Source organism: Simochromis diagramma, unplaced genomic scaffold (assembly GCF_900408965.1).
Source record: "Simochromis diagramma unplaced genomic scaffold, fSimDia1.1 OVJJ01000596.1, whole genome shotgun sequence".
Taxonomy (NCBI): domain Eukaryota; kingdom Metazoa; phylum Chordata; class Actinopteri; order Cichliformes; family Cichlidae; genus Simochromis; species Simochromis diagramma.
In genome coordinates this window covers 22645603-22660635 of record NW_024387245.1, presented here as the reverse complement: position 1 = coordinate 22660635, position 15033 = coordinate 22645603, and the positions used below count along the sequence as shown (strand labels likewise).

At 39.9% G+C, this 15033-nt stretch overlaps 1 protein-coding gene across 12 annotated transcripts in view; it reads left to right on the top strand.

Annotated features, from left to right (window-relative positions):
- Positions 1 to 15033, top strand: part of LOC120747519 (transcription factor 4-like) — a 241178-nt gene that overhangs the window by 179736 nt on the left and 46409 nt on the right. For all 12 annotated transcript variants that reach the window (XM_040053458.1, XM_040053457.1, XM_040053455.1 and 9 more), the window contains one exon: positions 14751 to 14856. In XM_040053458.1, coding sequence (XP_039909392.1) covers positions 14751 to 14856 — 106 coding nt within the window. The remainder of the gene's footprint in view (positions 1 to 14750; positions 14857 to 15033) is intronic.

Sequence of the window (15033 nt, the reverse complement as noted above, 5' to 3'; positions counted from 1 at the left end):
GCTACAGTTTATTTCATTTTTATTCCTCTTCAGTCTTTTATCATTCCCACTCTCTTCTCTGATGAGTGACATGAAATGAAAAAAAGATTCGTTTTTGAATTTAAAAGCAGGCAATTTATCACTTTTTCCTCCTCTACCTGCTTTTTGTCCAGTTTATAAAGCAATTTTTGGCTCAAATATCATTTTTCTGATGCTATATTACCAATATAACTCAAACTGTTTTGAAGTTAGACCTGGCAATATGAAAGACATTGCATATGGTAGCAAATTGTCAACCATAAGTTACCCTTTATGTCATTCACACATTGCGTTATTGTCTATTTCCTCTAAATGAGGGCCGTACCTTAGAAGAATAAAGATCATGTGGTCCTCAGTGAAACTTGAAACTACAGAGTGAGATCATGAACTCATCAGGAAAGTCTTTACTGGGGTCATGAATCCAGTTAGCAGTAGGATCATTTTCTTATAGACGTCTATAATAATCTGACACTTCTCGAGCTAGTTAAAATAATATGATTTAATGTGCCTCATTCTAAATCTGACAACAGTTTTTGATGTATATTTCTCTAGTGTGCCTGCCAGTCGATCAGATTGTAACCAAACCTTAACTTCATAACTTAAACTTAACTGATGGGTCAGCAGGGCGGGTGGGTGGGGGGTTGTAGTGTTACAACAATAATAATGCTGATTTGAAAAAAAGAATAATTTAATGTTGAAAATGTCATGAAAGTCATTGCTTTGCTTAGAAAAGGATATGAAAATATGCCTTTTTCATCTGATAAATATTGGTGAGGATACACCACCGCTAGTGTGTGTGTGAGAGTGTGCACATGCAGTTATGGAGCCCTAGGTGCACAGAAAAGCCACAGTGCGATTTGTTATTTCCTTCCTCTGATGGGATTTCTCAACTCAAAGCTACACACACACACACACACACACACACACACACACACACACACACACACACACACACACACACACACACACTCAGTCCCAGACTTCTGGCTATTTCCTGTGTCATGGGGGACATTATAAAGCCACATTATGTTCGCTATGAGCCTCCATATTCCCCCATCACTGAATCATTCTGTGTGCGTGTGTGTGGTGTGCGTGTGGTGTGCGTGTGTGTGCGTGTACATGTGTGATGAGAAGAGCCTACTCAATTTGCTGGGAAAAAGATGTGAAAGGTTGCGATACACATGCACGCTCAGAGTATTAGTTTGATGCGTTTCAGAGACTCAGATCAGTACGGATCAAACGGATGAAACAGAAACAAATAAACCAAGCGCACGAGCAGCAGCATCGATCTTTGATCTAGACTGCACTGATTTATCAAGTCAGTCATCTTTCTCTGGCTTTTATTCGCCACTTTTGGGCCAAACAATTTTGGGGACTACCTGGTAATTCCCTCCTTGCAAGGTCTCATAGAACTGCACACTTTCCTAGCATAATGGTTAGTTTGCATTTGTACAGCTAACAGAAACTCTAAGGTGATATAATCACTTCAATGTAACGTCATCTCTTGATGTGGTCTTTTTTTTTCTTATCATCCTGGTTCAGCCTCTCAATTTTCTCTCTGCATTGCTTCACTGTGTGATTGATGCCCAGGAGTAGTGTGAGGGGGGCTGCTGGCAAAGATTTCTTCTGTTGCAAAGGCTCAGTGAAGCCTGAATTATACTCTTGGTTCATTTCTCTTTGTTTTGTTACATTTTTATGAGGATAGTTTTAAGAGTTATACTTGCTACAATTGGAAAAAGACCGAACAATGGCTTGTTTGGAAGAGCTGCCACTAGAAAGCTTCTTTTCTCTAAAAAGAACATAGTAGCACAGTTTAGGTTTGTTAAGTTACATCTGAGCAAACCACAAGACTTTTTGAGCAATGTTCTTTGGACAGACGAGACCAAAGTGGCGATGCTTGGAAATAATGCACAGGAGCATGTTTGACGAAAACCAAACACAGCACAAACTGTCAGCACGGTGGTGGAGGGGTGAGGACAGCCTGGGCACCTTGCAGTCATGAGGTCAACCAGCAACTCCTGTGTTTACCAAAGTATTCTAGAGTCAAACGTGAGGCCATCTGTCTGACAGCTAAAAACTGGGTCATGGAACAGGCCAAAGTCACAGCAGCAAGTCTGCAACAGAATAAAAAAGGAAAGAAGGTCCAGTCAGATCCAGACTTCAGTGAAATGCTGTGGCAGGACTTAAAGAGAGCTGTGAGTTAACAACTACCTACAAACCACAATGAAGTGAAGAAACGTTTAAAAGAAGAGTGGCCCAAAAGTTCTCCACATTAATGTGAGAGACTGATAAACTCATTCAGAAAACAGTTTCTCCAAGATACTGCTGCTGAAGGTGGTTCTGCTCATTCATGGAGGGACTTGACTGAATAAAGTCCTTAAAAACTTTTTAACTGAACTATAGTTGCAACTCACCTTCTTCAGTTAGTTTCCCTTTGTAGCTTCTAAACTATCAAAATTTGATGCATTTCATTGTTATTTGCCAGAGTAGAGCAGAAAAAAACTTTGGATAACTGTTGGTCCAGTAAAACAGAGAGTTGAAGATGTGAACTCGGGCTGTGGGAAATATCAAGTTGCCAGGTGACTGCACATCACAGACGGGAAACTGACTGCAGGCAGATTTTCTCTCAAAAGACGGCCCCTTTATTGGGATGGATGGAAAAAGAAGAGCATACCCTAAAATAGAATAGGTGCCATATATGTTGTACTATAGTTGCATGCAGTCCAAACTAATATACATATAAACGAGATCCCTAAAAAACACACGGTCCTGGAGCTAATTCGGGGTAATTAGTGGTCAATTAAAGTGCTGTGACTTCACTGGCTGTCTGACTCTTTGATGTTGTGGCTCCTGGCGAGACCAGGCGCCATCTTGAATTCATTTACAGGCCGCAGTGTAAACATGCCACACAACTGGACCGCCTGCTTCGTCTTTTTCTCGTTTTCTGCTTCTTTTCTTTACTCTCCTTTTACTGATTTGTTTGTTTTTCTTTCATTCGCTGTTTCACTTTTTTCTTTCTTTCTGTTTGCGCAGATGCAGCTTCCCGAAGTCTCTCTGATATTTACTTTCATTTCTCCTCCTCTCGCTGTCTTTTTTCTTTCGCACTGTTTTTTTGTGATTCACGAAGGTTATTGGCACTATAACATGAATCATTTTAAAATTGAAACATTCAAGTAATCAGGTTTTAGGAAACCAGCGGGACTAGAAGTGAATAAAGGGATAAACATCCTTTGTTTCCTTCTGATGGTGAAGCCTGATTCAGCAGCTTGACTCACTAACAGCTTTGGTGTAGAAAGAAAGGGTCAGAAACCAGTAAAAACCAGTGAAATAGCAATGTGTAGGTGCAGTGAAACTTGTAGCTGAAGCTGATGAGAAGAAGAGCTGCTAACTGGGTTACTGCTGAGGGAGAAAGCTGCTAAATAATAGATAAACAGTCTGCTGCCTGAGAGGAGAGGAGAATAGGTTTTCCATTAGAACCAATGGAAACTTCATTTGATGTATGAAAAGAAAAATGGCACAAATTTGTGCACGAGGAAGTCCTAAATCGCCTTTTTCCTCCTTGAAGTGTTGTTCTGAACACACACACACGCACACACATTTTCCTGTTCTCACATGGTCATATGCACACTTTTCTTCTTCTTTTTTTTTAAATGCAAAAAAATGTCCCAGCCGCTCACACTCACTCATGTGTCACACACCTCTCTCTTTGTCCGGCCCCCCAGTGTTTTCTGTCTGAGCAACTCGACCCCCCTTCAGTCACAGGTGCACCACGCTAAAGCACACACACACATGCTGAGTCCACTTGTCTTCACATAGGGGGCTCTAATCAAGCCACAGGAAGCCTGAGCTCCACAGGGAGCATGTGAGAGTGTGTGTGTTACAAGTAAGTTGAAGAATGTGTTTCGGTCCGTGAAACTCACTGCGAGTGTGTGGAGACTCCGCATGTTTTCAATTATACCCAAGTATTTTTGCAGATGTGTGAGTGTGTGTGCTCTCTCTTTGTCATCCGTCTTTCTATCACTTGTTTTCTGTCTGTCTGTGGCTCTTTTATTTTAAACATTACTTAAGTTAAAGTTAAAAAAATATTTATGTGTCCATGCTTTATTTTAAATGGTTATTTCCCATTCTTTCACTTGCATTTTGTCTTTTATTGTATCTTTTCATAGAATGTATATAAAAGATGACAAACCATAATGACATCACATACTTGTTTGTGAAGCCCTGTCTTGAAGCCGCAATGCGAACCTTTTAGTTCCTGAATTGTAGTTTTATTTATGTTATATTTGGGCAATAGTGTGGAGTGTTATCAGCTAAAGCATAGACACAGATACCTGCTAATTAGCGCTAAGTAACATACAAATAACACGCTAGTGACCAAAGCTGAAGCAGTTATCACCACAGCAAAGTTCCAGGATAGTGACTCCAATTAAGTGAGATGTGGACAGTGGACAGCCAGTGGCTGCAGCTGTCTGTGTCAACACCTGTCAGTGTGGTGCCCATGCTGCTAACTTTAGGCATTAATAAAGTTTTAGCATGTTATTTATTAAATAATTCATTCCAGTACACCTATTACAAACAGCACAATTAGTTATAGAGAGATAAACCTTTTTGAAAGTTGAAAGTTGTAAATGGACATTTGAGCTTGGCAGTCTGCAGGGACTGACTCTTTTTTGGAGCCAGCCTCAAGTGGCCACTAGAGGCACACTGCAGATTTTTTTTCCATTTCCTCCTTTGGCTTCATTTTCCAACTCACTCGACCCCCTACTGCTTGATAGTATTTCTTAATCTCCCTCTTTATTTCACTTTCTTTGAATTTGTGCATTTTCTTTCCAACGCTCTCTCTTTCCTTTCTCCCGCTCGCTTCTTCTTCATCATATGGAGTCAATTAGGCGGCCAGAGTGTGTGTGCGTTTGCGTGTGTGTGCGTACATCTGGTTCACATTAGTGCAATTGCAGGTTGGTAGAATAAAGGGCTCGGCTCGGAGGTGTGGGTGGGATTTCCTTCCGCTTTCTCTCTCTCTCTCACGCACACACACACACACACGCACAGTTTTTCCCTCCATGTGTTTTGAATCAGGAACATAATTAACCTTCAGAGGATGCCGAGGCCGCAGCTCAGATCTCCGCTATAAAAATACATCTAAAAAACAGAAACACCCCCCGTCTCACTAAAAAATAAAATGTTTGATCCGTCTGCGGTGCATTTGATTTGCTTTCCCACGTCTGCCTCCGGATGGCCTCAGAGTGTGGCGGCGCGAACGGTAAATTAAGAGGAGGGGGGAACATCTACAGGTGGAAGGGGGGGGGGCTAGAGGACCGCTTTACTTTGCTGGGAATAAAGCTAATACTAATAATATGTAAAAAAAAACAAAAAAAAAACCACCTTTGGGAAATGTTCAACATGGTCAGTGATTTCACTGATCATTCAGATTATTTGTATTGTTTTCCTTTTGTTTGGAGCCTTTGCAGCGTATCTTCTCCGTTTCTGCTTCCTGCAGTGTTAAACTGTTTGTGTGAACGTGAATAAAGACGAGATGAAAGTGAAACCAGCCTGTTAGAAATGAGAGAGGCAGAGGACAGTGAGGAGGAGGGGGAGGGGGAAACAAAGAGAGAAAAAAACTGGAAAGGCACAGGTGCAGCCGACTGTGTGTGTGTGTGTTTGTGCGAGAGAGAGAGTGAGTTTGTGTGTGTGTGTGTGTGTGTGTGTGTGTCTGTCAAGAGGTTTCGTGACTGCTCCTTTGAGTGTTCACATTCCAGCACATCTGCTTTGGATGAAGCGTGGTAAACTCTGTGTGTGTGTGTGTGTGTGTGTGTGTGTGTGTGTGTGTGTGAGAGAGAGAGAGAGAGAGAGAGGGATAGATGGATACTGAGAGGCAGAGAGAGAGAGGACAGAAAAGCCGGGAATTTTTTTCCCTTTTTTTAACCTGTGCAGTAGAAACACGATGTTGACCCTTTGACAGCAACAGGCAAAGCTCTTTTATTATGGCTGAACAACATAAATAAGTCTGTGGTGTACTTTTACCATCACTTACACAAAAAGAAGTCCTCTTCCATAGGTGTGAATGTGAGTCTGTCTCCCTGTGTTAGCCCTGGCGATCTGTCCAGGATGTATCCCGCCTTTCACCCTACTATACTTGGCTCCATCAACAACCACTGCACTAGACAGGTTGTACTAATATCATATTCATATAACAATATCTTTCTGCACATCTCGCCTTATACTACTATTTAAATGACTAACAACAGTTACAGTGTTGGATCAGGAAAAGGAAATATACGGTACATCCAGGGCACAAAATAGGTGGCAAATTTTTTTTTTGTGGTGCTTCCACTGTCTTAGTGTGAACAATTCACACCGTCGCATGTTGACACCCACATAGGTGTTTTCACTCTTTTGGACTTGGACACACAACAAAACTTATGCCAGGCGTATCCATGCAGTAATGTCTTTTTTAGGTTGGAGATTGTGGTCGTGGTTAAAAGAAACCACCAATGACTGGAGATAGGACATGTTATGGTTCAACACTTTAATGCATCCATCAACCCAAGTATCTGTGGCTCATATCCAAAGCTGTGAAGAACTCACATATAGATTGCAATGAAAATGTTTACATTTAAGGTCCTCAGAGGATAAATTCTTAGGATTTGTGGCCTTACTGCCCCCGTGACAGATATCTCGACATCTGCTTGACAGATTGGTACAAATTTTTCTGCATGCTTTTATGATCCCCAGATGATGTCTTGTTGATTTTGGTGATTTTCTGACTTTTTTGTATAGTGTCATTGGAAAGTCAAAGTGAAACATAAACTTAAGGTTACTTTATTTTCTCTTATATAAGAAAACTCTTTGGATTGAGAAACTGCTGCATCAAAACCAAACAACACCAAACACAACATCGAAAGCTCAAAAATTAAGTTTAACTGACAGATGAATGCTTTGAACAGTTACGGTTGCGCAAGTTAGCATATGCCCCATATAAAGGCAGTAGTAGCTCAAGTTACTTGATAAAAGCTCAGGCTTCCAATCCCCTGCTCAGTTTGAAAATTAGTGTTGGATGTTTTTAGTGAGGTCCTTAAAATATAATGAATTATTGTCATGAAGTCAGTTTGCATTTGTTCTCCATTTTAGTTTAGTTTTAGATATAGTTTGTGTGCTAATCAGCAAATATTGGCATGCTAATATGCTTAAATGAGATAGTGAACATGGTAAACAGCATACATGCTAGTTTCTCTGTGAGGTAGAAGATGGAAGTTTATGCAATTAATGAATCTTCAACAAGAAATGATGAGAGCATGATGTTTGGTTACGTTCTGGTAACTTTCTTTAGAAGTACAACTCAACCTTGGTGCTGGCCTTGAAAGAGGGTGTGCTGTCTGAGTTTCCCACTAGTTATCAAAATGTGATTGTGAAGCAGGAGAAGCTCCTTCTCCTCTTCTTTTTCAGTCAGAGCAGAGGCTGACACAGGGAGGCTGAACAGATGCTCCCCACATTTGGAGACAATAACTGGGAGAAGAAGCATCAAACACTGAACAAAGACAAAAGAGCCTCCTGCTTCTTTCTTTCTTTACCATCCTTGCATTTTTCTCTCTTTTGTTTCCGTTTACTGTCTTTTTATCGACTTCCAACTTTTTGCATTTCATTCTCTTCTATTTGTTGTTTCTTCGCTTGCTCTTTCTCACAAAATCCTCCAGGGCCCAACAACATTTCCATCTCTGTCAACAAGTTCTAACTGAAGAAAGAAATGTTTCCTACATGATCATTATGTAACATTTTCACTTTATTCTTCTTTTAAATGTATTTAGTCTCTTTATATGGATTTTTTATTTTATTATTTATTATTTTCCTTATTATATTATTAGCTTTTACTTGTAGTAACATTTTTACATTAAATTAGAACTGAAATGATCCTTTAATCAGCTAGTTGAATGAAACATGAATATATTAACATTTCACATTTCAATTTGCCATCTTTTGGCATTTTTTTTCCTTAAATGTCGATTAGCCTTGGATTATTTATATACATGTCAAAATGGCTCCAGTTGGCTTTAACACATAGAACTTTACTTCAAAATTTATAAACTCAGTGACACCAGAATCAGTGGGCAGTAACTACATTTTTATTGTAGTGCTAATGTGGCATGTAACTGGAATGAAATCTACACTTTCACTTTCAGTCATTTTCTCGTGTTCTCCACGCATGCTTCACATGTAGGCCTTACATCTGAAGTATGTTTGCAGAATGAGGATTAAACTGAATGCTGAAGCGAAGCAGGACTTGTCAACACAACATGTGAACTTTGCTAATTTTGAGTTAAAATGTGGTTTAGGTTGTCTTTCTTCCTACCTTTGGTTCAGGTCAGTGAGTTACACAGCTGTTTTGCTCTGAGTACATTTTCTGTGTGTGTGTGTGTGTGTGTGTGTGTGTGTTCGTGTGTGTGTGTTCCTGTGTGTGTTGTCAGCGCCATGAGGAATCGGTTTTCAGTGGAATGTGTCTTTATTCTCTCATGTTTTTGCCGGGGGCTTTGCAGAACAAAGCTTTGATGAATTCTGTGATGTTTCATGTTCTGTGAAGATTCTCCGAACCCGTCGGGCGTTACACAACCGCTTCTACTGAATTCTGTCAGGGGTTCTACTGATCAGCACTTTAAACATCTGGCTCTGCTGGTTTGTATTAGGAACTGGTTTATGCCAGTAGGTTGATTGCGTCTCTACTATCGTACAGGAAACTGTGATAAAGAAACACTTAAAAAACTGGTTAGATTAAGTGTAGATTTAGTTACACCATATTCTTGTTTCTGTGGGGTTTTTTTCATTGTGCACCACTGAATGTGTTGTGTCTCTCTGCATGGAGAACTGTTTGTCCTGATTTGTGTCAGCCCTGTCTACTAAATATGTTGTTGCCAGAGAACTAAAGTACATTTTCAATTAGGTTTTAAGAGAATCAGATTTTCTCCCAGATTTCATCTCATGAATATAATCAACCTTTATTCTCTTGCTTTTCTACAGAAATTCCTTTTCAGTCATCTCTCTAGTGTGGTGACAGTTGTTAACATGATTTCTCAAAAATGGAGGAGATGTTTCTAATGTGAAAAAATGTGAAAGGGTCTGTACAAAACAAAGTTAAACTAAACCTTAAAAGTAAAGAAGACAATATTAGTACACTAAGTGAGAAACAAACTGGTCCCACACATTAATCAAACCTCATTTTCTCAGGTGAAAGTCTTGTGACCCATGCTTTTGCTAACCCTCGCCAGAGTACTTATCTTGAATGTTTTTAGTTGTATGTTTGCCCAAAAAAAAAAAAAAAAAACATGATTGAAAATGCTTAGTTTTAAAGGAACATAATTTTTAGGAGACAGGATTGTTATATTTCAGGTAGTAGCAGATAGTGACCTGTTTTACTAAAATAGTTAACTTTTGTGCGGCTTTGGTGTTGGATTTGATAAGAAACTGATTACATTGGTTTCTGTGGTTAAAATGTTATTTTGAGTGGTTCCTGTTTTTTGTGTATCTCTCTTACATTTCCATGGTGATACACATCTCAGTTTTACAGACATTATTTGGTTCATGTCCATGTTTAATGTTTTTTTTTTTTTTATCACGTATGTTAGCAAAGGTTGCTAATTCCCTGGCACCTCTTGCCTTGCGTTTCCAACAACCTGACAAGGCCGCTGTTGAGACCAACAACAATGAGTCCAGTGAGTGTCTTGCCTTTGACGGTCATGGACTCCAACTCCATTGTCGTGGCATGCATTTGGTGCTGTGGACCTTGTTCTTTCCACCTCTCACCCACGCTGCTGCTTGCAGGAAATGCAGCTACCTCTTCCACTGTCATTGGAGTTACTCAGTGTAAAGGCAGCACATCATCAGTGCCATTATTATTATTGTCACAAAGTATGTAGGTTGCTCCAGTTCTGTGTGAAACATTGATATTCAAGCAGTGATGCTCCAGTGGGATTTTTTTTAGCCCTAACAGGACTGTCAGCAGGTTTCCTAAATAGTTCTTTTTTGTCGTGCCACAGCAAACTTTGAACCATTTCCATTTTTTTTCTATTGTGGTCCAGATAATTGATTTTGTAGTGTTTCTCTTTCTCTTACACAGAGCCCAGGGTGACTGGTTTCTACTTTATACCAAAGCACAACAGTTATTTTCCATACCTGCTTCTACTGGAGCAGAATAAGTATTTGACATAGAACAATGCATTGTGGGAATATCCCCCAGTTTACATAATAGTGGTTTAAAAAAAGCTCCAAATGAAGGTTATTGATGGGATGCAAACTGTTTTTGTTGTGGTTGGCATTATTTTCTGTGGTTTGTGGTCAGTAAAATTACAAAACAGTTGAGGCTTTCTCTCATTGGCTCAAGGTCTGCTGGTTAACTGTGGGAATACTGATGCTTCTGTGTGTGTGTCTGTGTGTGTGTGACTGCTGGAAGTGAGGTTGTTATTGTGTCCCTCTGCATTCTTCAGACTTCAACGCACTCTGCACCTGTTGCTGTCTGTCTCTAACACACACACAGACATACAGTACAAATCACATTCTTTCGTCACCAGTCTAACAGCAGCATTCAATGGGAAAATATGCCTGCACCGCATGAGACATAAATCTGAATATTTTCAGCAGGAATGACACAAGCATGCGTGTTTGAGTGTGTGTTTCTGTTTGTGTATGTGTGTGTGTGTTCTTGCACAGGCTTTGGGTCAATAAATGTGGTTTTATGATTAGAGCACATACTCTGTTCTCAGAGGGGAAGAGGAGGAGGAAGAGGAAGTTTAAGGGGATTTTAGTTTAGCTCTAATGACATCCACAGATTCCGTGGGTGTGTGTGTGTGTGTCTTTGTGTATGTGTGGACTGGGGGATTTGGGTGCTTAAAGTCGTGCAAGGTGCATTGTGGGAAGGTACAGACCTCTCCTAGCTGACTTAGCAGCTTCTATCTGTGTGCTTGAGCTTGTGTATTTGGAAGTTTCTTAGTGTGTGTGTGTGCGTGTGTGTGTGGTTATTCATGGGTGGGTGTTTCCTGACCCCAGCATTCGATTCCCACAGTTCCCAGTGCTCTTCTGACATCCTGACTGTCATGCCGTTCATCGCTGTGTTGCAGTCTTTTTGTAACTATTTTCTTTCATGAAGTTAAAAACGTTTACTTTGTTTTTACTTTTACACCAATCACATTTCACATAGTTTTAGGTCGACGGTGGCTCACGGGGTTCTGTAACCGGAAGGTTGCCGGTTCGATCCCCGTGCTCTCTGTCCTGGTCGTTGTGTCCTTGGGCAAGACACTTTACCCTACCGCCTACTGGTGTTGGCCAGAGGGGCCGATGGCGCGATATGGCAGCCTCGCTTCTGTCAGTCTGCCCCAGGGCAGCTGTGGCTACAACTGTGGCTTTCATCCACCAGTGTGTGAATGTGAGAGTGAATGAATAGTGGCATTGTAAAGTGCTTTGGGTGCCTTGAAAAGCGCTATATAAATGCAATCCATTATTATTATTATTATTACTTAACACTGTAGCCACTTTAGCTGACAAGTTCAGACTCATAAAGTCTCAGAGCAGCAAAGCTTGAGACAAACTTTTTTTAAAATTTCTCTCTAAATTTCTTTGGGATTAAATATCAATCACTTTCAGTAAAATCACTTTATTATTAATCAATTAAAAAATCAATCATTTCGAAACTATTCAGTCATTGCAGGATGCGGTGACTCGAAGTGTAGTTGCATTTCTAGAGAGGCGCACATCAGGTTATCAGCGTATCGTTAAAAAGGGTTTATGGTTACGTTGTAAGATATGACGTAGATTCCCCATCCACATGCAATAGTGGGGTTAGGTAAACTGGTCATTCTAAATTGACCACAGGTGTGAATGTGAGTGCGACTGGATGTCATGCTACTGGGCAACCTTTCCAATTCAATTAATAAAACTCAGCGGAAGTAAGTGGACTAAATTTAAGAGCTTGTATTTATACCTGGTGGGCAAAACAACTGCAGGTGTATTGATCAATCGAGAACCAATAAACCAAAAATAAAGAATAACTGTGCCCTCAAAATCCTGATGTGCTGCCATTAAGCATTATACTATGCAGAATGTATGCAACTATAACACCTCACGAAACATTTCTCATTGTCTTATACGCTCAGCTGAAATGATGTTTCTCTGATACAGGGTCTCCAAAGACCTGTGTAAAGGAGATATTCTGGGTAAACAGAAGTCCCACAGGCCCAGGGAGAAGCTTGCATAAACACACGCCTCAAAGACTTGAGCAGTCTGAGTGGTTGTTTCGACTTCTGTAAGGATACAGGTTCCTCAGGGAGATGAAAATGTACTCCAAACAATGAACTACAAACACTCCCATGAACCCCAGAGAAGTATGACTCCAGCCTTAGCTGCGATGTTGGATCAAATCAGAAGGAAAAGAAGTACACTTCAAACCACAAAGGTCAAAACACGTTGAGCGTAGCTGATGTTTTGAAACACAAAGTCCACATCGTGGATGAAATGAGACAAATACCCCCAGTTTGTGTTTTTGATTAACCTGCTGCAAGGCCATCTCGACCTCAACTCATCCCTGAGAACCAGAGACGCTCACTTGTATGTACAGAGATTAATCAAAACAGGGAAACGCGGGGAAGCCTCTTTCTCTCCTCAGTTGGGTAGGCGTTGCAAAAATTTGACCCATTTGTTAGTTTCTTGGTTCTCCGCAAAGACCGTTCACCTGCAGGAGTGCAGAGGATCTAGGATGGACTAGGTAGAAGAAATAAGAAGCTTTCCCAAACTAGCAATCCTTCAGTGACGTGAGAGAAAAAAATCATGAGGTTTTTGTTTAAAAGAAACTGTTTTAATCTGTTTTCTGTTTTTAATAATTTCTCTCGGGGAGTGTGGGAAGTGAGATGATGTGTTTTTATAATGCCCCCAAGTGTTTTTGTTTCATCTCTCTCTTTTTATTCCTTCTGTGTTTTATCATCACATTTGGTTTTTACCACATCTGTGCTCCATCCATATGCAAATACTCTAAAGTTAACAAAGCAACCCATGTCTTTGGTTGGGGATCGAGGTAGATTAGGTGTAGCTGTGGAGTGAGGTTTTTCATTTTAATGGGAATCAACGAGAGAAAGACAGAAACGGAGAAGATTGTTTTCAACAGCTGTTCCAGTTTTTGCGTCATGCAGCGCGAGCTAGCGTAATGGCTGAGTGTTCGCACGCTATGCACACACACACGCGCGCGCGCACACACACAAAGGCATGCTGTGGGGACCCCCAGCTGATAGTATGACCAAACTCAGACGCTATGTTGCTGAGGAAGAGCGTCACCTGTTTGAGTGATGACAGGCTGCCGGTTGTACTTGCAGTCTCTCATGCTGCTGCATGTTTGCTGCATGACTGCTGCTACTGCTGCTCCTCTCCCTCTGAGAGGAGACGGACAGAAAACCACTGATTTGGTTGTTTAAGAGGATAACTGACTGAAAATCTGTGTTGGACTCTGCAGCTAGTTGACATCATTGACACTATAGTTTTAAGGTATTGATTGACAGATCTTAAAGTCAGAATATTAAAAAAAAAATGTAAATAATATAACCATAAAACTTCTGCAGTTGATTACTTACATTAAAATTATTATTTTTAAATTAGGGTAAATAACAATTATTTTGTTTTTGCTTTCTAAATATGTGCCAATTGGTATCCTTACTATACTACTATAAATCTAACCATTAGATAAAGAGAAGTCTGTGTTCAAATTCTTTAGTTTTGTTGCTTTGTTAAGTTTTTAATAAAGTTTTTAAAGTCTTGTTGAGCTTCACAAGTTAGAAAATGCCATTAACATTCCAAAAAAGGAATAAAATATTCTATAAATGTGGTTCTGAATGACATATGACTAAAACCCTGTGTAAAATAAATAAATGAATAAAAAATCATAATCTAGAAAATTAGTTTAAATTAAAAGATTGGAGTTTTCTGGTTCATAGTATAATAAAAAAAATACATTTTAAAAAATATGGCTTCAAAGCTATGAATGATAAAATTAACCTGGTTTACTGGTTTAAAAATAAGATCATACCTCGATCATACTTCTTCTGTAATTGATTTGAAACATTGGAACAATTATCAGTTATCATCTTTTTTGTTTGTTTTATGCTACAAGTTGTCTTAAATTATAGGTTAAGCAATCCAACAGAGGTATTATCTAATTAAAACTTAATTCAATAATAAAATGAACACCTGAATGTGTCTTTCCTTAGTCTGAAAGAAAATGCTGATTCAAAATGATCAAGAACTTGAAAAAGAAAAAAGTTTTAAATTATGCTCTTTTTCTAGCATAATGATAACATGATGAATGGAAAACATATCCTATTTTATATTTTGGATGCATACAATATGAAATCTATATATAATGTGTTACATGTTTTTTTAATGAATCCTGCACAAAGCAAACCTAAAACAGACCTGTATTGTTCAGAAACCAATATTCATGTAATTTACACAAAGTTTCCAGAACAGCTTCCATATTTTTTCCCCCAGTTTAACAATCACAGCCAAAGACCCACAGCAGCCCAGGAAGCTGTGTTCATTCAATCAGATATTCCAGGGTGATGTTTTAGTGAAGGAGGGAAGTGTCAGTCATCTGTTACAACCTCCTGGAAATGATGTCTGAGACTAACTCCTGCTGAGCCTCGGTGAGGAAAAATGAGAGAATGGAAGGTTTGATTTTTGCCTGACGTCGTGTGTTTCTGTGTTTGTTGCAGGTGTACGCTCCGTCTGCCAGCACAGCCGACTACAACAGGGACTCACCGGGTTATCCCTCCTCCAAACCTCCCAGTGCTGGCTTCCCAAGCTCTTTCTTTATGCCAGGTAATCACATTCACACACACATACACAAGGTCTGTCCTTCGTCAAACCTCCCACCACCACATTCCCAAGCTCACTGTGGATACTGGATAGTTGACAAAATGAGCCGAAGGCTCCCTGAACTGGAAGTTGTTCTCACCAAAATCAGCCAAAGAACTGAGTCATACATTTAGTTATTTA